This window comes from Mustela putorius, unplaced genomic scaffold (genome assembly GCF_011764305.1).
Source record: "Mustela putorius furo isolate JIRA1106 unplaced genomic scaffold, ASM1176430v1.1 tig00003834_pilon_pilon_pilon, whole genome shotgun sequence".
NCBI lineage: Eukaryota > Metazoa > Chordata > Mammalia > Carnivora > Mustelidae > Mustela > Mustela putorius.
Genome location: NW_025421987.1, coordinates 74,662,944 through 74,686,121, shown reverse-complemented (window position 1 = coordinate 74,686,121; position 23,178 = coordinate 74,662,944). Strand labels below are relative to the sequence as shown.

Here is a 23,178-nt window from a genome sequence, read left to right as displayed (position 1 = left end):
CCGGATGTAACAATTATAGCCATTAAGATGGAATCCTGCTCTTTACTAACTTTTCATCTGTCCTTTTATTTTCCTATGCTATTAGAATCATTAGAGGATAAATTAGTAAGAAAAAACACAATCTCAAGAGTCAAATGGGCAACTCAATAATAAAAGGACAAACAATCTGATTAAGAAATGGACAAAGGACTTGAATAGAAACTTTTCCAAAGACATACAAATGGCTAATAAACCCATGAAAAGATGCCCAGCATCACTAATCATTAGGGAAATGCAAATCAAAACCACAATGAAATACCACTTCACACCCATTAGGGTGGCTATTATAAAATAAGAAAACAAACCAACCAACCAAAAAACAGATACTAAGTGTTGGCAGGGCCACGAAGATGTTGGAGCCATATGCACTGCTGGTGGGAAAGTAAAATGGTGAGGCTTCTAAGGAAAACTGTATGGCATTTCCTCAAACAAATAAAAAGAGCCATATGATCCAGCAATTCCACTTCTGGGCATATACCTAAAAGAATTAATAGCAAGGACTCAAGCAGATATTTGTACACCAATACTCATAGCAGCATTATTTACAATAGACTAAAGGTGGCAGCAACTCAAATGCCCATTGACAGATGATCAAATAAGCAATATGTGGTATATACTTACAATAGAATATTACTCAGCCTTGAAAAGGAAAGAAATTCTGGCACATGCTACAACATAAATGAACTCAGGGGTATTATGCTGAATGAAATAACCCAATCATAAAAGAGCAAATATTGCTCAATTCCAATGATATGAGTTACTAGGATAGTCAAATTCATAGAGATAGAATATAAATGGTGGCTGTCAGGTGCTGGGGAGAGGGGGGAATGGAGAGTATGTAATGGGTATAGAGTTTCAGTTTAGGAAGATGAAAAAAGTTCTGGAGATGGATGGTGGTGATTGTTGCACAGCCGTGACTATGTACTTAATGTCACTGAACTGGATACTCAAAAATGGTTAGAAACACACACACACACACACACACACACACACACACACACACATTTTAGCACAGTGAGAGACAAAGGGACCCAGAGGAGAATTCTAATGACTGAAAGAACCGAATAAATGGCTTAAAGTTGAGTCAAGCAATTGAACTGTGCTTCACGCTGCACAACTACCCCACCAGAGACTGGGTGTCCTGTGTTCCTCACACTGCAGAGTCAGTATGACAGACTTCATGGAGCCAAAGGGTGGAAGCAAGGAAGAAAGGGGGTCATTCAGGGGAGCCTTGAGGAGCAGGGCTATAGGAATGTCTGCCCAAGAATGGCCCTTCACTTTTCTTCCAGACAGGGCCAAGAAAATCATCTGGAAAAGTAGCTAAGGGAGCCTTCAGAATGGAGACTACACTGAGGGTAACTCCATCATTCCACTCTTATCCTTGGAACACATATTTTATGGTTCAACTTTTTCCTTGTTAAGAAAATAGACAAAGGGATTTAAGTACATGTTACAGGGGTGCCTGGGTGGCTCATGTTTGCCTTCAGCTCAGGCCATGGTCCCAGGGGCTTGGGATTGAGTCCCACACTGGATTCCCAGCTCAGCCTAGAGTCTGTTTCTCCCTCTCCCTTCATCCCTCCCCCGACCTGTTCTCTGTCTCTTTCTGTCAAATAAATAAATAAAATCTTAAAAAAATAAAAAAATCTAAAAGTATGTGTTACATATGCTATTGTTATAAATGTAATACTTCTCCACTGTAGAAATTTGAAAATTTAGAAGAGAATAGAGGAAAACCTGTAATCCTACTACACAGAGGTTACTGTGGGCAGTTGGGGGTTTTCCCTCATGCTTTTGATACATTGTTGGGGATTTTGAAGCTAAAAGGTTAAATGAATTACAAGTGTAGAGTACTATGTCATATCATGAACACGAAGTAAATTTAAAATATTAGGATCTTACTCTTTCACATCATCATGAGACATAGATAGATGATAGATAGATAGATAGATAGATATAGTGTTGTATGTAGATTTGCCATTATTCCCTACCATTTAAAATAATGAGCATTATAGTCAATTATTTAAAAGAATAAAATATTACCTCTAAAAGGTCTCAAATACACTTAGTGTCCAAGAGATCTCATTCACACATTTCAGAGGTGGTCTCATAAAATCCACTGCTCCCAGGGATCCCTTCCTCTACTGGTTCTCTCACTCTTTTAATATTTCTTTGTAGGGTTATTTAATACTTCCCCTATTGTTATTGCATTTGGGATTTTTGTTTTATTTTGTACTGAAAGATATTTATGCAAAAGTAGATGAAACAGGTGAAGCAAAATTGGCCAAATTTGAAGCTGGAGGATGGGTGCATAGGATTTCATTATATTGGAATATAAGAACTTAGAAAAAACAAAACATTGAAGCAAAAGAAAACTTCCAAAAATTAGAATTAACATTTTTAGGGCACTATGAGATTATATTGTATTTATATAATAAGAATGGGAAATAAAAAGAGCAAAATATTCTTCCAGAGGTCCAATATGTGAATTACAGGAGTCTTAAAAAGGCGACTAGAGAAAGTGGAGGGGGAGGTAAATAACAAAAAATAATTCAATAACATTTTTGGGAACTGAAGGACATAAACTGAAAAGCTAAGAGATCATGAAGTGTCATGAATAGAGAAAGACCTACACTAAGACACATTCATGAAATTTTGATGGCTTGGAAACAAAGAGATAATTGACTGAGCTAATCATCTTTTCTCAGTTCCTTATCCTCCTCTTGTATTTTCTTCGTTCCTTCAGCTTAAACTCAATTGTCAATACTTCTAATCAATTCCTTGGATAGAACCTCCACATCTCTGTCCTTCTTTTGCTTTCTCATCTGTCCTGACAAAATCACAACTCTGGTTAAAGGAAATTTTCCTTCCACTCCATTTCTGCACCTGTGCAACTGAACATAAAGATGAGAAAACAAAGAGCCATGTCAATGGGTGTCATTTTATTTTTTATTTTTTTTAAAGATTTTATTTATTTATTTGACAGACAGAGATCACAAGTAGGCAGAGAGGCAGGCAGAGAGAGAGAGAAAGAAAGAGGGAAGCAGGCTTCCTGCGGAGCAGAGAGCCCGATGCGGGGCTCGATCCCAGGACCCTGAGATCATGACCCGAGCCGAAGGCAGCAGCCCAAACCACTGAGCCACCCAGGCGCCCCAATGGGTGTCATTTTAAATTCATCATCATTAACCTCAAGTGGGCCCTTCCTGCTGCCCAGAAATAAGATGATATCACCCTCATGAGTTCACTTTCCCACTTTCATAGACGACTATTGCATAGTTGCATCTCTTTCCTCCATCCTCCACTACCACCTTCCCCACCCTTTATCCACTGATGCCCTTGCTTTCTATATTGCTGAAGAAATGAAGCTGTCAAAGAATTCCCACGAGTCTCACCTTGCACACCTACCTACCCTCCTACATCTGTGCTCAGATATTCTGTATTCTCTCCTGTCCTGGGAATGAACTAACCCACACTTCCACTAAAGCCATCCCTTTTGCTCAGTCCTTACTAGGTCCAACTTTTCTTAGAAATACCACTCTAGCCATCCTCCCCCTCCCCCCCACTTCATATTTTATCACACTTTCAAGTTCCCCCTTTGGAGCATATTATTCTCAACAGCACACAAACTACTATTATTGTTCACTGCTTTAAAAAGAAATTCCCTGGACCACATCCTCCTTTACCTACCACTCCTTTGGCTTCCTTTCCTTTATAATAAAACTCTTTGGAAACTATACTCACTGTCTCCAAAGTATTTTCTCCTATGCTTACTTGAACTAAATAGGTTCATCCTCAACATGGCATCAGGATCACCAATTAACGACTTCCTCCATGTTGTTAAATACAATGATCAATTCTCATCTTACTTCACCCATAGAGGTATCAGATACAATTGATCACTCCTTCTTCCTGGATATACTTTCTTCATTTGTCTTCTAGAACATCACATCCTCCAAATTTGTAATTCTATTCTACTGACTACTAATGAGTATGTTTTGCTAGTTCCTCCTCATGTTAGTCCCATCTCTAAATTTTTAAGGGCTCCAAATCTCAAGACTCTTAAACCTCTTCTCTTTTCTAGCTGATCACTCCCTAGGTTATCTCATCTGGTATCCTAATTTTAAATTCTACCTGCTGCTGACTATTCCCAGATTTCTATCTCCAGCTCTGAACTCCATACTAGTAAATCCAACTCCTTTCGTAAGTTGCCTTTTTAAATTTCTAGTAAGCTTCTCTAACTTTCTGAAGCAGTATATGTTACTTCAATAATCAGAAAAGCATAAATATTTTTAGATGAATTTCTAAAATGCATAATTATTTAATTATTCACAGTGATCCTTCATGATAATGTATCTCATTTAATAGCTAGAAAATGCTTTTTTAGGTGCCTGGATGCTAAGGTTAATTTTTTTGTTGAAATGTAATTTTTCTCCTCTACTGATGTACTTGATATTAAATCTCAATTATTACAGTTTGCTTATTTGAAAAGAGTGCATTTCTTAGTCTGAAATATGTGCATGATATTCCTTTAATGAGGCTACATGATGTGATAGAAAAAGTAAAAGTGACAAAGCCAAATATATTACTACATTGCACACAAAGCTTGAATGAAATGTGAAAAAAAAATTATATATTTTATTGAAGGTACAAGGTAACACTTAAATTTCTATAGGAGCCTTCTTATGTGTCCGGTGTTTATATATATGATTTCAAATGAAATATAAATTTAATCAAGTCAGTAAATGTTTATTTTAAATGATCTTCTACATATAAGACACTATATACTTAAGTTTTATGGGCCATTTAAGGAAAGAAATATTTTTGTTCTGAAATTACAATCTGGCTGGGAAATATGACAGAGATTGCATGCAAATTGCTTACCCAAATCTAGAACCTTGGGAGTGATAATATGTCCTACTATAAATGGATATTTTCCAGGCTCTCCTGAAGAGGATTTAGCCAATGTGATACAAGTGGGAGTTTTTTGAGTTGGCCTTCTAAGTAAACCATTTTCCTCTCCTCTTCCACTTCTTATTGCCTAGAAATCATTTGAATGGCTATAGTTCCAGCTGCAATCTCGGATCATGAAGCAATTTTGATACTGAAAGCCACTCACAAAATATGATAGAGCAGAAAAGCAGAAGGAGCACTCTTCCCAATCACATCATACTAGCCGTGCATATTCTATATTCTGATTTCTAATAGAAAAAAAAAATAAATCCATGAACTTGAATCATGTTTCAGTCTCTCTCTTTCCCTGATGTAGCTAATTCTAGTTCCAATTAGTACAGGAAATAAGATATAATCAAGCAAAATGTTCAAGAAAAATATACAATTCCAGTTCACCAAAAGAAGAAATGACACAGGGCAGGACATAATTTATTGAAAAGCACAAATAAAGTTTGGAAAGGCAGTATAAGTGTCCAGGTGTTGAATCTTGACCCTGAAAATACAGATATTTTATATGAGATAAAGGAATCACTCAAATGATTAAGGAAAAGTGGACATTTTAATAACCAATGTTGAAACAACTGGATAATCATTTGGAAAAGATAAAATTGGATCCATATATTGCTTCATGTTCCAGGATAAATTGCAAGTGGATCAGAAATACAAGTGTTAAAAAACAAAAGCACAAAATAATAGAAGAAAACATGGATGAATTCCTTCACAACTTGGCAATGAGTAAAGTTTTTATAAATATAATTCAAAATCCAGGAGCAATAAAAAAAAGCAATAAAAAAGACTGACAAGCTTGATGACATCAAAATTTTAAACTTTTGAATGTCAAAGTAAAAATCCCATAAGCAATATTAAAAGACAAATGAATGACTGAAGAAAATATTTTCAATTTTTATTATTTCAAAGAGATGTCTCCCTAATACAAAAAGAGCCCCTAAAAATCTATTTAATTTAATTTATTTAGAGAAGGAGAGGGGCAGAGCAGGGGCACACAGGGAGGGAGAGAATCTTAAGCAGTCTCCATACCCAGTGAGGAACCCTACTGAAGGCTCAGTCTCACAACCTTGAGATCATGACCTGAGCAGAAATCAAGAGTCCCACACTCAACAGACTGCACTATCCAGAGGCCCCAAATAAAACAGCAACCCAATAGAAAAATGAGCAAAAGTCATAGCCTGAATCTCATACAAAAAGAAAGGCATATAGCCCTTAAACATATTAAAAGATGTTTCACCTCACTTCTAATGAAAAGAATATAAATTAAAAACACACTGAGAAACCATTTCTCTTTCAACAAATTGGCAAAAATCTAAGAGCTGCTAAAACTGTTGTAGAGGTTGGGAGAAACCAAGTACTCTTACTCAATATTAATGGAGACACAATTTAGTATAACCTCATGGAAAGAAACGTGGCGATCTACAGTATTCCCCCAGGTGACAGTGTCATCTCCTGTGGTTTCAGTCACCCACGATGAACTGCAGTCCATAGCACATGATCCTTCTTTTGGGTGTAGGCAGAAGGTCAACAGTAGCCTAATGCTGTGTCACAATGGCCACCTCATTCACCTTATCATACTGGCATTTTATCATCTCACCTCATCCCAAGAAGAGAGAGAAGTTTAATAAGATATTTTGAAATAGACAGCATACATATAATTTTTATTACAGTATATTATTATAATTGCCTCATTTGATTAGCAGTAATTGTTAATCTTTTACTGTGCTTAATGTATGAACTGAAGTTTATCTTAGGTATGTGTAGAATAAAACATAGTATATATACAGCTCAATACTATCCCCGCTTTCAGGTATCCCCTAGGGGTCTTGGAATGTATAATGGGGGCTACTGTATAACCAGAATATAGATACTTTTATTCTTTGATTCAGCAATCCCACTTTTAAAAATGTCGTGTTATACTTGTTATTTTATACTAAATTTCCATATGGGTTTTCAGAGCTCTGAATCAATACTCGGACACTATATACTGCCTTTTTATGCTTTCTTTATTTGTGCTATTCAGTGAATTACATGGTCCATTTCTTCTTTTATTAAACTGTAATTTTATTTTATATCATTCTGTAATATACATGTAGACATAAAAATGACATATGCAACATTATTTATAACCATAAAAGACTATGGAAACATACAAACAAATAAAAACAGTAAAACACTAGAAGCATTGAAGTAAAGCACATCTCCATAATAGAAACTCTGTAACTTTCTCAAGATGTGGTACTATAAACCCACTTTAAAAAGTATTTATATGAGAGAAATCTAGGATGTACTGTTATGATAATAAATCAAGATAGTATGGAGCACCTGGGTGGCTCAGATGGCTAAGCATCTGCCTTTAGCTCAGGTCATGATCTCCAGGTCCTTGGATCAAGCTCCATGTCAGGCCCCCAGGTCAGTGAGGAGTCTGCTTTTCCCTCTCCCTCTGCCTCTTTCCCAGCTTACGCTCTCCCTGTCTCTCTCTGTCTCTCTCAAATGAATAAATAAAATATCTTAAAAAATCATGATAGTAAACAGCGTATATAGCATAATAACTTTTATGCAGGCTACACACACATACACACACAGAGAAACACACATAAGACAAGAAGCTAAATTTTTTAAATGGTGTCTATTGGGGAATATGGAAAATAAGTAATGTTTTCCTGAATATTCTTTGGTTTGAAGTTTTAAATTTAGGACCATGCTTCATTTTAAAGTTTTAACTGTCAAATCATATAAACATTTTACATATTAAAAAATGAAATTTAGGGCACCTGGCTGGCTCAGTTAGTAGAGCATGAGGCTCTTGATCTCTGAGTTGTGAGTTCTGAGCCCCACATTGGGTGTAGGGTTTACTTTAAAAAAATAAATTTTAATTTTAAAATAGTATTAAAATTGAGTGCCTGAGTGGTTCAGGTGATTGTCTGCCTTTGGTTCAGGTCATCATCCCAGAGTCCTGGGATTGAACCCCACATTAGGCTTCCTGCTCAGCATGGGAGTCTGTTTCTCCCTCTCCCTTTGTCCCTTTCCCTGCTCATTCTCTCTCTTCCTCTCTCTAATAAATAAATAAAATCTTTAAACAATATAATAATACTAAAATTGAGAGTAAATGGAACAAATAAGTCTAACCATATGTCAAATTAGTAACATAATCACACATAGAAAAGCATAATTTCAAGTAATTCTAGAACATAGTAGCCATATACACTTGGGATATATTTCAAGGACAAAGAAAACTGAAAGAAAATCTCAAACTTTATTTGTCAAGTTAACTATTAGTGGTAATGTTGATGTTATCAACTTGAAATAATTTAGTGAATATTATAATAAATAATTATGCTTATGGTGTTAGAAACCAGGATGGTTAGTGTAAATACAAAATCAAATAGATTGAGTAAATAATTGGAAATTGAAGTATCTATATAAACATGACTTCTTCATTTTTATATGGAAAATTTTCAAAATTAAAGTTGTAAGAATAGTATAAAGAAAATCTTTTAACCCATTTCTCAATTCTTTATTAATATTTCACTCTATTTGCTTTATCATTTGCTCCATTTATCTACACACACACACATATATTTTTCAGAAGCATGTATACAAATCATGGTTGAGTGTATATTTTTAAGAACAAGGATATTTTCTTTCACATAATTACCAACTTCAGTAAACTTGACATGGATTCAATACTTCTATTTAATCAACACGCAATACTCTGAAGTTTGTCAGTTGACCCAATATTGTCCTTCACTGCAGGTTTTTCACCCCTCCGGCTTAGCATCCAGTCTAGAATCAGGAATTAGAGTCAGAGGTTACACCTCTTTGGTCTCCTTTCGTCTTTTCTTTCTTTCTTTCTTTTTTAAGATTTTATTTATTTATTTGACAGGGAAAGAGCACAAGCAGGGAGAGGGGCAGAGGGAGATGGAAAAGCAGACTCCCCACTGAGCAGGGAATCAGTGCCTCCCCTTTCCCCGGAGCTTGATCCCAGAACCCTGGGATCATGACCTAAGTGGAAGGCAGATGCTAACAAACGGAGGCACCCAGGGTGCCCAGTCTGGAATATTTTCTCAGTCTTTCTTTGTTTTGTAAAAAACTGACTATTGGGAAGAATTTTTAGAATAGAATATTCCTCAGTTTGAATTTGTTTGTTGTACCTTATGATTAGATTGAGCTTGTACATTCCTACCTGGCATATTATATAAGTGACTTTCTGTCCTTCCCAGAATATCACACAAGTGGTATTAATTTTAATCACTTGATAAAGGCACTTTTGATTCCTCTACTGTATCATCATCATTATCATCTCACGATTAAAAAAAAAAACATATTTTAGCTCTGTCCACATGCAGGGTTTGGTCCCTAAACACTCCAGAGGCAATAACCACCCCTACTGCCCAAATTTAGGTCTCTAAATGCCAATCCCCAATAGAAGGTACCAGAAATTCTTGGAGAAACAGCTATGCCCAGATCTAGAGTAGGGTATTTATAAGGTGGGCTGGGGTATCTTATTGTACCACAAAGCAAGGAACTTCTCAAAATTTAAGTGAGTTATTTCAAAAGACTCTGGGACCAGCTTGAAAGGTTCCAGAGTCTTTTGAAATGACTCACTTAAATTTTGAGAATTGGGGCATCAAAAAGAAAAAAAGAAATAACCATAATTGGTTGGCATTCATTGACTATAAGAAAAATCCAAAAATCCATGATAATACACCATTCAAAGGACAAGGATGCTGGGCTTATTTGCTCCAATGTGCCTTTGTGTCCTTGCCTGAACAGTTGAGCATATTTTGCTTAATCTGACAAAACTCAACCTCATCCTTCTTTCTTTCTAGATTCAGTTTATTTATTTGAGAGAGAAAACCCAGCAGGGTGAAGGGGCAGAGGGAGAAACAGGTTCTACTCTAAGCAGGGAGCCTTATGGGGTGCTCGATCTGGGCATTCTTCTGAATCATGAACTGAGATGAAGGCAGATGCTTAACTTACTGAGCCCCCCAGGTGCCCCAGAACTCAACTTTCAAGATCTCACTCAGATACCACTTTCTCTAAGAAGCCTTCTCTAAATCTCTCTGTAGTTTGTTGTTTCTCCATATTTCAACAGAGCTTGTTGTATCTGCTTCTTCAAATACATGTACAGACTGTACTGGAATTGCTCATTTAACTATATTTTTCTCTCTAGACTGTAAGTAAATAAATACAAGACCTGTCTGGGTGTTATTTATTTTGTTATTCCTCCTGCCTAGCACACACTTATAGACAATTTTATCTATTATATAACATTATGTGTTGTGAATGAAAGGACCAATTTCAATATTATCCCTTGTTTCTTCTTCTTTGCATAATCCAGATTTGTCTGTATTTTAGAAAATGATTGGGTGTAGTTAAACAGCTAGCTATTTTAGTCAACATGCCCAATATTTATCACCATAGATTTTTGAAAAAGATTTCTCCATCTATCATCAATTGCTTCAGCCCTATATAGGCTAGAAATATGCCCCCACCGTCTTCTTCTGATTTTTATTCTTAGACAGTAACTTCCTACACTATTTTTATTTATCCCAGTCTATTTTCTCCTTCTAAAGATCTGTCTGCGCACATAGATCTACTGATAATGGAGGGTAGGAAGTGTTGAAGTCGACTGTAGCTGGTGGACTGACCTAGTTGTAATCTTTTTGAAGATAGTAGCTAGTAGTTTGAAGTAAATTTTTTTAAATGTCGGTTTAGTACAATATCTGTAACACACCTCCGCAGTGTGTTCTCTGGTAGCTTGCCTGTGTCAAACCTCCTTCATGCAGTCTCTCACTATGCATGCAATCTTTCATGTATGTGTGGAAATATCCAGACTTAGATCTTTGTGGACTTCTAAGCATTAACAATTGACTAGATATGATGTAAAACATCTGTCAAAGTCATGTGCAAATCCACTAAAGTGCTTCAGGAAAGCCTCTCTAACACAGTGAAAGGATTCTCATTTAGGCCGGGCGCAGGTGAGCACAATAGGTGCGGTAGGCGCGGCCGCTTCATGTGCCTTTTTCTCGGGAATCTGCGTGGAGCAGGACTGACGTGCTGAGGCGCAAGTGGAAAGAGGTGAGATGTCTTGGCCGCAGCTACCAGAGTCCTGGAGAGATGTAAGGAGGGACCGGCCGCTGGCCGCGGTGCTGAACACGCTCTTGGATTCTTGCCAAGATGCCGGGCCAGAAGAGACCAAGCGGGTTGGTGAGAACCTGGCAGACGCTAGCCTCAGATCTTAGGCTGTCGATTCCCTAGCTCCGGGCAGGGGACATACAGGTCGCCCTCAGGGGCGTCACCTTGCCAGTGGCCTCGGATGCATTTCCACCGGGCACAGATCCTGCCCTTCAACAGCAAACCCAATAACAGTAATGCAGCCCATATATTTTTTAATTGAGATCCAGCTGTGTCCCCGTCACTTGACACCCACTCCCAGTGGCCCTCAAAACATCGTCGCAGTTTAAAATAAAAAGGTTGTTGACCTTGCCGATGCGAACACAGCTACACAAAACTCAGTGATGCCTCAAAAAAATGTTTACTGCTCACCCTCTACCTGCCAGCCTCACAGCCTGTGCTCCTCCTGCTTTGCCTGCTACACTCTCCCACCAGGTCCCGTTCCTTTTGCTCCTTCTTGCTCCACCCGGAGATTTGCAGAAGGCAAATAATCTCTTACACAACATACCCCTTACCACCGCCGAGGTGAAGGACTGTACAAAGGGCTGGGATTCAGAACAGAGTTTATTCACATTATCTTGCCCTTTACTCTTAGAAGTCCAAATCCGGAGGGAGACCCAAGTTTAGTCCCTGAGCCCCCAAATAACTGTGTGACCTTGGACAAGTGGCCACACGACTCTGAGCCTGTTTCTCTTTATTAAAAAGACCAAAGGTTCTAGAACTACCCGAGGTTCTTCCCAGGTGTGCACCGGTCTCATCTCAGGTCAGCATACAAACACTGGGTCCTTTATTCCCGGTCCTCTCGCCCTTCTGCAAGTCGGGTGGGGCATGGTTGCTTCCTCTCCCACCAGGTCCATTACCAACTCTTACTCCTTTTTGAGGAAGAACTCGGGTTCTGGCAACCGAAGACCTTGTTCTCCCCGCCACTCCCACCATCCCCGCCCCCACCTCCGGGTGTGACCTGCCCTTCTGGACCACACTAACAGACAGCGCTCAAAGCTGGAAAGAGAGCTCCTTTCTCTCTCATTTTGCAGTGCGGGGTCTCCGAGGCCTCCGCGCGCCAGGACACTTTAGGAACTGCGAGCTGCGGTTGGAGCAAGAGGCAGGCGCAGGCGAGCCAGGACTGGCGGGGCTGCCCCGGTGACAGGTACGTGAGTACGGACCAGCTAGGGGCTAGCTTGGGTGAGATCATGGGGAAAAACAGAGGTGCCAGAAAGACCGGTGGGTCACACTGTCCTCACCACCAGTGCGTGCGTGTGCATGTGTGCGTGTGTGTCTGTGTGTGTGTCCCTCCCTTCCCCCGCTTTTCGCCCCAAGCTCTCAATCTCACTTTCTCCCTAAGCTTCTGCCTCTCACTTCCCTCTCTTTCCTCTCCAAGCATCCTCCCTGCGACCCAGCGGCGGCTCCTCGTTCGCACTCTCCCGCGCCTAAGGGGACCTTCTGAGGCCAGCCGCGGCCAGCTTCTGAGCGCAGTCGTATCCCAGAGCCAGTTAAGCCGAGGCGGCAGCATGTGGAACGCGACGCTGAGCGAGGAGCCCGGGTACAACCTCACGCTGCCGGACCTGGGCTGGGACGCTCCCGCCGACAACGACTCCCTGACCGACGAGCTCCTGCCGCTCTTTCCCGCGCCACTGCTGGCCGGCGTCACCGCCACCTGCGTGGCACTCTTTGTGGTGGGCATCGCGGGCAACCTGCTCACCATGCTGGTGGTGTCGCGCTTCCGCGAGCTGCGCACCACCACCAACCTCTACCTGTCCAGCATGGCCTTCTCCGACCTACTTATCTTCCTCTGCATGCCCCTCGACTTAGTCCGCCTGTGGCAGTACCGGCCCTGGAACTTCGGTGACCTGCTCTGCAAACTCTTCCAGTTCGTCAGCGAGAGCTGCACCTACGCCACGGTGCTCACCATCACCGCGCTGAGCGTCGAGCGCTACTTCGCCATCTGCTTCCCGCTGCGGGCCAAGGTGGTAGTCACCAAGGGCCGGGTGAAGCTGGTCATCCTGGTCATCTGGGCCGTGGCCTTCTGCAGCGCCGGGCCCATCTTCGTGCTGGTCGGGGTGGAGCACGAGAACGGCACCGACCCTCGAGACACTAACGAGTGTCGCGCCACAGAGTTCGCGGTGCGCTCGGGACTGCTCACGGTCATGGTGTGGGTATCCAGCGTCTTCTTCTTCCTGCCGGTCTTCTGCCTCACTGTGCTCTACAGCCTCATCGGCAGGAAGCTGTGGCGAAGAAAGCGGGGCGAGGCGGCGGTGGGCGCCTCGCTAAGGGACCAGAACCACAAGCAAACCGTGAAAATGCTGGGTGGGTCTCAGTGCGCCCTCGGCCGCGCTCTCCCGGGTTCTCCCCTCTCCCTTCGCCTTCCCTCCCTTCCCTTTCTCCCTGAGCCTCTACCTCCTTCCCCTGTTCTTCTCGGTCTCTATCTTCATGTCTTCCTCAGTTTCTGTCTTGAGCTTGCTCTTTGGTTTCTCAGTTTCTCCGTGGTGTATGCCCGCCACCCCCTCCGTGTGTGTGTGTGTGTGTGCGTGTGTGTGCGTGTGTGTTGGTTTTTGTTGGTTTGTTTGTTGCTGTTTCTGTCTTTATCTGTCTTCCCGCATCCCCTTTATCATTGTTTTCACTCTCTATTCCTCTCTACTTCTTAGTGTCTTTTTCTTCTGATTTCTCCTTTTTCAGGGAAAGGTGCCCCCCCTTTATATTTCCCGTAAGTGAGTTCTATCAGCCCAGAGACATTGCTTCAAAACTGAGATACTTCATAAAAGTCTACTGTAGTCTTTAAGTGTTAAAGGCGAGGTTAAGCTTCCTGCCTCAATTTGTGGATACCTAAGTTGCATGACAAAAACAGGCATGGGCTTGGGGGAGGAGTAGCCATTGGATCTAGAAAGCATTTGGTGATAAATTGAATCAAAGGTATGATCAGTGTGATAATTCTGCCAAAGATGATTCACCCTTCTCTCAGCATTGTGGTGTGCTTTCTGACCTGCATTTTTCCCCAGGTAATTGCATTCCTTCTGTTTACCCTGCTGCTGTTTAGAAAGCTTTGAAAGGAAGTCAATGGCAAATCCCTGCTGGAGTCTGCATTTGTTTTCATGACCCCCTGTTTCTGCCTGTAGGATAGTCCAGGATAATACAGGATAACTGAGATAGGTAGGCTTCTCCCAACATGAGGAAAAAAAAAAAAAAAAGACTTTGTAAGCTGACGGGACTTACTATCTCTCCCTAAATGGTCCTTCAAAAAACACGTAGCATCATAACTGGAGTGTACTGCATATTTGCTACGCAAGTTTAATGGACAGGTGAAGTAATACAAAATGTGTTCACATCCACGCAAAACATTAATTCTATTGGCTTTTTCAAAGCCGGATTCTGTACATTTTATTATTCCTCCTTATAGTCCAACATTTTGTATTTATTTGCTTAGTTAGTGCTTCTTAGAAGTCGTTCTAGGTTGATTTTTGTGTTTGTAATTTTACAGCTCCTGGAATTTTGTTTATTAAGGTGATACAGCTTTTTCAAAGAATGCAAAAAAATTTTTATTTGCTAGACCAGTGATTCTCACAACATGACTAAAAGATTGTAAACCTGCTAGTGCCCTCCTGGGAATTCTAATATTCCTGTTGCTACGGTGGCCAACAGTTGTTACCATGCAACTTAGTTTTGAGAATAAGTTTAATAATCTCCTCCAATTTTATTTTTAAGCTGTTCATTGTCCTCATTGGTGTCTCAACACCAATGTTAATTTTCTTTTGCCTTGACCTTATGAAGGGAATTGCTAAAATGGTACGAGGACTGAAATATTATTTTCTGTTATTTTTCCTTTGATTTCTGCATTTTAAAAACTTATCTAGAAATTCAGAGGGCTTGGACAAAAATTCTCTTCCCTGCGTAAAATGAAGACTTGGATGGATGATAATTAATATTAGTGGGTGTTATGGTCTTTTATAACTTACTTATGTCTACCGTAGGTGGCAAGGTATCGTGCATTTCAGTGACTCTCCATCCTGACTGCATATTCAGTCTTTCGTGAAACTTTTAAAAAGAAAAAAGAAAAGAGAAAAGCAGTTGTCCTGGTCTCCTTCCTAAAGATCCTAATTTTACTAGTCTGTATTATATACAAGGAATCTGTGCCCACAGAGTATGGCCCTGTACTTTCTATTTGTTTGGTAGTATCTGGCACAGGTGAAATGGGGACTATTGTGAATAAATGGTTGAGTCAATAGGTCAGTCTCATCATAAAAACCACTCAAATAGTTGTTAAGTAGAAATGATTAGGAAGCTCAATAAAAATGGATGAACTCTTAGTACAGACAGACCCAATCTTGGTAAAAAGTAGAAATAGGGACAAGCAGAACATAATGTTTCTCTGAAGTCAACGGTGATACTATACATAAAACAAAACCATGGCTTCAAAATAGAATGTGACTTGCTATGACATTTCTTGAGCTCACACTCTCCCTCCTGTTGTCCTTTTAGCTGTCGTGGTGTTTGCTTTCATCCTCTGCTGGCTGCCCTTCCATGTAGGGCGATATTTATTTTCCAAGTCCTTCGAGCCTGGCTCCTTGGAGATTGCGCAGATCAGCCAATACTGCAATCTGGTATCCTTTGTCCTCTTCTACCTCAGCGCTGCCATCAATCCCATTCTGTACAACATCATGTCCAAGAAGTACCGGGTGGCGGTGTTCAAGCTTCTGGGATTTGAACCCTTCTCCCAGAGGAAGCTCTCCACTCTGAAGGATGAAAGCTCTCGGGCCTGGACAGAAACTAGTATTAATACATGACCATGCACATTGCTGAGCAAAGTCATCGCTTATTCTAAACCAGAAGCCATAGCACAGCAGAACTTGGGAAGAAGTTGAAGGTTAATTTTGGAATTAGGAACACACAGCTCTGGAAACAATTGGGAAGAAAGAAAAGATGGAACTTGTAGTGTGTGAGCAGTTGGATTGATTGCACACTCATCAGTGCTCTCATATACTATTTCTGCATATTCACTGTCTTATGATTTTGCATTCTGCTGTTGGTGCTAGCAAGGATTCTGCAACTTGGAGAAAGGAGAATGGGCAGAGAGAATGATTAGGGCACTTCTTACTGAGTAAATACTAAATCTGATTTACTTTTTCATAATGATAACAAATTTTGATTAAGAGAATGACATTAAAATAAAACATTTAAAACATAACTTTTAAATACTAGAAATTTTCATATAGCTCCAGATCAGTGCTGTCCAAGAGAAATATAATGCAAGGCACTTAAGTAGTCAATATAAAGCTTATTAATGAGAATTTTACCTTCTTTTTTGGGGGGGTACAGAGCCTCTGAAATGTTCTTTATTTTTGCAGCACACCTTATTTGGATTTGAAGTTTTCACCACTTATACTTGATGGATTTAGGTTTCGTAAAATTTGCCGATGAGAAAGTAGATTCATGAGTCTAAGTTTCTAAACACACCTAAAAGTTTCCCCGTAACTAAAATCACTATTATAATTCTTTACATTTAAAATGAGTTAAAATAAAAAATTCAGTTCTTCAAGTTGCACAAGTCACCTTTCAAGTATTCAATAGCCAAATGCGACTAATGGTTACCATAGTGGACAGTGTAGTTCTAGAGTATATGTAAAATTATTGTTAATCTTATAAAAATGTTTACAAATAAAACTCATTCCCTGAAATGTTCTTTATAGTGAATGTAGTAGGATGTTAGCGCAATAAATCCTCAAAATTACACCTAAATGCCCTGCTCTTCATGCTCCAAAGAAAATGGATATGAAATATAAGACAAATTTTTTTTAAAGATTTGACAGAGAGAGAGAGATCACAGAGATCACAGAGAGGCAGGCAGAGGCAGAGGGGGAAGCAGGCTCTCTACTGAGCAAAGAGCCTGATGCGGGGCTCAATCCCAGGACCCTGAGATCATGACCTGAGCTGAAGGCAGAGGCTTAACCCACTGAGCCATCCAGGCACCCCAAGACGAATTTTTAAATTAGGTTGAATTATAGGTGTTAATATTCAGGAAATGAGACTTTATAAAAATTATAGAAAATCACAAACTGCCTTATTTGGCTTAACAAAAATGCTTAAGCCAACCATTAGGCTTTGCTTTGTGAATAAAGGGATAATTTATAACTTACTCTGGAAAGCTTACAAGAACTTAGTGAACATAGACATTTTTCAAATGGTGAAAAGTTCAGAATTCCTTAAATGCTACTGCTTATTGATATTCAAAACTTTTAAAGGTATTATAGCCATTTATTTCAAAATGCCTATGCCATGTCCTGTCTCCAAATTAGTTTTGCTATTTACATCCCACTGCTTATCTGATGGATATGTTTACTTATATACCCAGTCTCCTTCTGAATCATACTTCTGAATGATTAGACACCTCCAACTAAATTTTGAGCATTTTGGTCATAAAACTAACATTTTCTTTCCTATTGACCTTGCTCCTCCCATAGTCAACTTTTTGCATTATTAAGCATATTGTTCTAAAAATAATTTCTTCACAATCCTGTACACTATTAAGTCAGACAAGGAATTCCTACATAAGTTATTGGTTCAACTATGGAACTGAATGAACCAGTTGGGGAGATTATTGCCAAGAATGATTTTTCTCCTCTACCAAAAATAAAGATTACTATGCAGAAATAATTGACTATATTAGAAAAATGAAAAACATAATCATAATTAGAAAGATTTCTGGGGGAAGGTATGTTCAAAATCCTTCTTGTCACTAAAACTGCACTATCCAGTTAATCTAAATTCAGAACTTTAGCAAATTGTTTACTCGGTTAATTCTTGAAAAGGCATCAACATTTTTTTAAAGATTTAATTTATTTATTTGACAGACAGAGATCACAAGTAGGCAGAGGGAGAGAGAGTAGGAAGCAGGCTCCCGCTGAACAGAGAGCCTGACACAGGGCTCAATCCCAGGACCCTGAGATCATGACCTGAGCTGAAGGCAGAGGCTTAACCCACTGAGCCACCCAGGTGTCCCAGCATCAACATTTAAAAAAATGCTCCCATTCATTTAAGCCTGTGAAGTACTAATTAGGTCATTCAGCATTATTATCTTAAATATGGCCCAGCAAATCCCAAAGAGGTAATTCACTTTCCTGAAATCTAAGAGTTTTTGTTTACAAGTATATCCTACCTGAGAGAAAATAAGCAAAGAAAGCTTGATTTCCATCAGACAGTTGGTTGCTTTGGAGAAAACCAAACCTAACTTTCAGTTAGTTGCCTGCCTATTCAATGGTCTCCCCTTTCTGGTGAGTTCAGGTCTAAAGTCTCAGCCTAAATCAGTTATGGGGCATAGTTTGCATAGCAAGGACACCAATGTCCTTTACTGGTATTGATGAGAGAACTCAGAGATAATATTTAGAGAAATGGATCTTGAATTTGCCCTCCCATCATTGCCTTTTTATTCTTTGTAACATCTTTGTGTCATCCTAAATGTTTAAGACTCAGGGAAAAGAGGAACTTACAAGGAGGAAATTCCATCATTTCACAAGCAGTTAGTATCTGCTTGCTCTGTTCTAAGCTCTAGAGACTAATCAGCCAAGGATTTTATCTTTAATGAGCTCATGATCACTTCTGTGTTATGATGCAGTAGGTAATAATAAATACTTTGGGCTATGAAAGAAACATCTCCAGTTGACCATGGATCAAATGATGCTCTAGCATTTTAAGGGCTGCCTATTTATCTCCCCTGTATTGTTGTGTATTTGGCTTAGAATAAATTTAAAATGGGCTGTTCCTATACAAACCAGTCAAATTTGTAGATGTGATAAGCATGTCTGCCAGTGATAAAGACACTCACAGCTTGCTTTGTTAATGTGAAGAAAGAAAAGGAATTGGTTTCACTTGTAATTCATGTTTCCATTTTCCTGGTAATATCAGCAATGAGGTATCTGCCACCACACCTGACCCCAGGTCACAGAATCAGGGGTAGGGTCTTTTTCATTATACAAGGTGACTGTTATATGAGTACGAAATTTTCAGTAATTTCTTTAAAGAAAACATTCTTGCCATGGATGATTTAAAGTTACAGTTTTGTGGCAATGACATTTAGAAACACTTTCAGTGACTGGTCAGACTTGGAAACCAATTCTTTTTAGGCAACTTCTTATTGTAGTGAAGGTCATCGTGATGGGATTTGACCTGAAACTCCAGCTTTTTCACTCTAATGCTTTTCTTAAGAGGCTGAAACCATTAAAATTTAGCTATAATTTTTTTTTGCTGCTTTTCAGTTATTGATATACTTATATATAGTTAAAAAAAAAAACAATCTGTGAGATTTTTTGCAAGACTGGTGCCTGAAAAGACTCACTTATCTTTTAAAAAACACTATGTACATCTTTAAAATGTGACATACATATATACATACATCAAAGTTTTTTTTCACATTGTCTAAATGAGTAGAATAGAGCTTTCTGCTTTCAGAAACACTGTATCTAATGTAACCAACACCATTAAAGATAAAAATAATGTGTATCCAATGATCCTCCTCTGATTTCTTTGCAATTTAAATTGCAACACCGGCCAGGATCTCTCCAGTTATAACTTAACTAGATTATTATTAATCCATGTTAATTCAGTGAGTTGATAACACAATTTTTATCTAGAGAACGAACTGTCAGTCAAAATAGGCAGAAAGCGATGTGCTGGTGGCGAGCACTGGCCCCTTTCAGCTCACTTATTTATTCATATTAAATGAATTCAGTTATGTTGATTCTTGGCAATAAATGATTGCCAAGAAAAAGTTTGAAAAGGTGAGGGAGAAAGTTTGCATGAGGCTTATTTTGTGTTTTTCCTTTTAAATGCAAACTCTTTTTTTTAAAACATTTTATTTATTTATTTGACAGAGAGATTACAAGTAGGCAGAGAGGCAAGCAGAGAGAGAGGAGGAAGCAGGCTCTCTGCTCAGCAGAGAGCCTGATGTGGGGCTCCATCCCAGGACCCTGAGATCATGACCTGAGCCGAAGGCAGAGGCTTAACCCACTGAGCCACCCAGGTACCCCTTGAATGCAAACTCTTGCTGGGTGTTGGAAGCTAGCCATATTGGTTGAGAGAATTATCATCCTTTAAAAAAAAAAAAAAAAAAAAAAAAAAAAAAAAAGCTTCCTGGTTTATGGCCCTTCCAGATGCGTGGATATTTGCTAGATTTCCAGTTACTATTTTATGCTATGATATAGTGTACTCATTACACAAAGGGGCTATCAACTAACCCCCAAACTGGCAAAACAGTGAAGCCCCCAGAAAACTTGCTTCATGTAACTGCTCAGAGGTTCTGCCGAAACTTTACAGATGTTCCTCCCAAAAGAAGACTCCCCACGCCCAACCTCTCCCCCCAGTATGAAGAGAACAATTTGAAAGATTTTCTATGATTTTTAACATCTCCAATCCAAGTATTTCTCTGGCTCAAACCACAAAAACATTCAGAGCTAACACTTGGAGCACTGCAGATTTAGCCTACTGGAGAGCCCTTGCTCATATAAACATACCCAAATAGCATCGTTTCCTATTTCAGACACCTGCTCTATTCTAGGTATAACAGAATTTACATCTTTGTTGATGTGTGTTGTTACAATGTGTCATAAATGTCACTAATGACATTTTGATTTGTGATTCCTATTTACTTAAGTTTTTTGTGAATGTTAAAGGGTTTATAGTTGTCATGTTTTGTGAAATTAAACACTGTTTTTCCTTCATTTGGTGTCTTAAACCAAACAATGGCTTAATAAATATATTTTTAAAGCCTATAGAAAATTTCTCCCATGCACAGTTATAAATCTTGGTGCCTGGGATATTTCAGCTCTACTTCTCTCCCAGATTCAGTTCTATTTTGTCTTTTAATTTCTGAAATATGTATTCTGCCACTGTGCGGAGGTGTTTGTTACAGTGAATTTTATTTCCCCAAGGGCTCCAATATTGAATAATGAGTTAAGCAATTTCTAAAAGAAGAAGTGGCTTCCATATTAAGAAAAGTCAAGGACCCTGTGAGGGACTGTGACCCCATGCCCTCTTCACCTCTCTTCCCTGACAACCTGTCACCCCCCAGAGCCAATGGTGTGACAGTTTGCAACATGGGACCCAAAGACCATAAGCTCTTTGAGTCAAAGGAAGGATTCCTATACCTCTTATATGCAGTAGTCAGCCACTCACTGAATGTTGGTTGGATAAATGAAGGTTTAAAGACTGGATTATATGTCTCCTGGGCATTAGCTTCTAGGCATATGGATTCCAGGGACCAATAAAATTGAAAACTAAAATGGGAGGACCAATAAATTGGCCAACTTTAATTTGTGGATTAAAAAGACCTTCAAATACCCTACTACCTATTGCCACCATCATTTCTACTTAAGAAGAACATTCGAAGTGAATAAAGGATAATCAGGGTGTGAAATTTCAATGTATTCTACATACCACAAAATCATATATGTATATGCTATTAACATGAGTTCATTACAACTTTAAGGCAGTACCTAAATTAAAATGTATAAATAACACTCGGCAGTGATTACTAACACAGTAAACTTATCCAACATGGGATTTACTTTTACTGATCTGCTGAGGCCCTTTCCAATATCTTCCAATCCTTTCTGCCCATCTCTCCTTGAATTCAGTGCCAGCCAGTGCCCCTCACCTTCTGTCACATCTATTCCTGTGGCAGGTATCCTGAGGTCAAAAGAGGAGAGGTCAGCAGGCCTCCCTGGGACTTGGCAGGTCTCACATTCTGAGGCTAGTGTTCCAATGTGGCTTGTTCCTTGGATCCTGACTCATAGTTCATCATCAATTCCCGATCCCATAGCCAGCTTCGTTCAAGGGGTCATCAAAATAATTATAAATCAATACACATCTCCTGAAGAATAGTTTGACTGTATGCATCGAATACATGTAAATTTTGCATACTTCTTGATCCAGGCATTTCACATCCAAACATCATTACAGAGGTACACAAAGATTTTTTCCATAACCGTGCTCATTGCTTCTTATTCATGATTTTGAAAACCTGAAAAAACCCAAATGTCGGAGAATAGGGAATTGGTTAAATAAATTCCAGAAATGATAACAGTTAACTTTTTAAAATAACACTTAATATTTATACAGTACTGTAATAAGGGCTTTCAGTTCCTGTTCTCACATAATCATCCCAACATACATAGGAGGAGGTTTTATTATTATCCCCGTGGCGGGTGGGGGGGGGGGTGAAGGGGTAACTGAGAGTTTTGTCAGGTGACCAGGAAATGGCAGAGCTGGAATTTGATCCCAGACCAGCTAGGTTCTAGTGCTTTCACTTTCTCTAACCTAGAGTACCATGCAGGCATTAAAAATGATTTGTAGGAGAATTTTAATAATGTGGGAAAACATTTATCTGATATTTGTAAGTTAAAAAAAAAAAAAGTCCCATCCTGTAAAGAAAAGAAAAGAAAAAAAGATGTCCACAGAACCAAAGACTGAAAAGATCCAGCATAGAAAGTATTAACAGTATTATCTGGTCCATGGAAATATTTTCCTCTATTTTTTCATGGTTTCAAATGCTTCTACAAAGAATGTATATTATTCTTGTAATAGTGATAAATGGCAAACCACACTGCTGCAGTTCAGAGACTGACTTCCCTCCCAGCCCTGTTTCAGATCGTATTCTCTGCTTTCGCCCTCTAGCACCTTGACTTTTAGAGTGACATCTTCCATACCCAGCACTAACTCCCGCAGCTCCTCACTGGGACACTTGCTCTTCCAGGGGAGAAACTTTCAGAGAGGTGGTAGGAGAGAAAAGCCAGGACTCGGCAATCAGGCTTGCATTCCCGTTCTGGAATTTCATTGCTTTGGGCAAGTTCCTTACCCTCCCCCCAACCCCTCTCCCACGTAAAGTACCCAAACCTAGCTAGGTGCTCATTAAGTGGCTGCCATTATCATTTTGTCGCTTGGAATGGCGTGAAACAGCCCCATTGTGTGTCTACGCTCCTAGGTGCTCTGAAGCCTAGAATCCTTCTCCTCACTTATCTGTCT

At 39.5% G+C, this 23,178-nt stretch overlaps 1 protein-coding gene across 1 annotated transcript; it reads left to right on the top strand.

Annotated features, from left to right (window-relative positions):
* The first annotated feature begins 12,683 nt into the window (after window positions 1–12,683).
* GHSR (growth hormone secretagogue receptor) lies at window positions 12,684–15,950 on the top strand. The gene is made up of 2 exons (NM_001310165.1): window positions 12,684–13,479; window positions 15,646–15,950. Exons 1-2 carry the CDS (start codon window positions 12,684–12,686, stop codon window positions 15,948–15,950), a joined length of 1,101 nt encoding a protein of 366 aa, NP_001297094.1.
* Window positions 15,951–23,178: the final 7,228 nt, after the last annotated feature.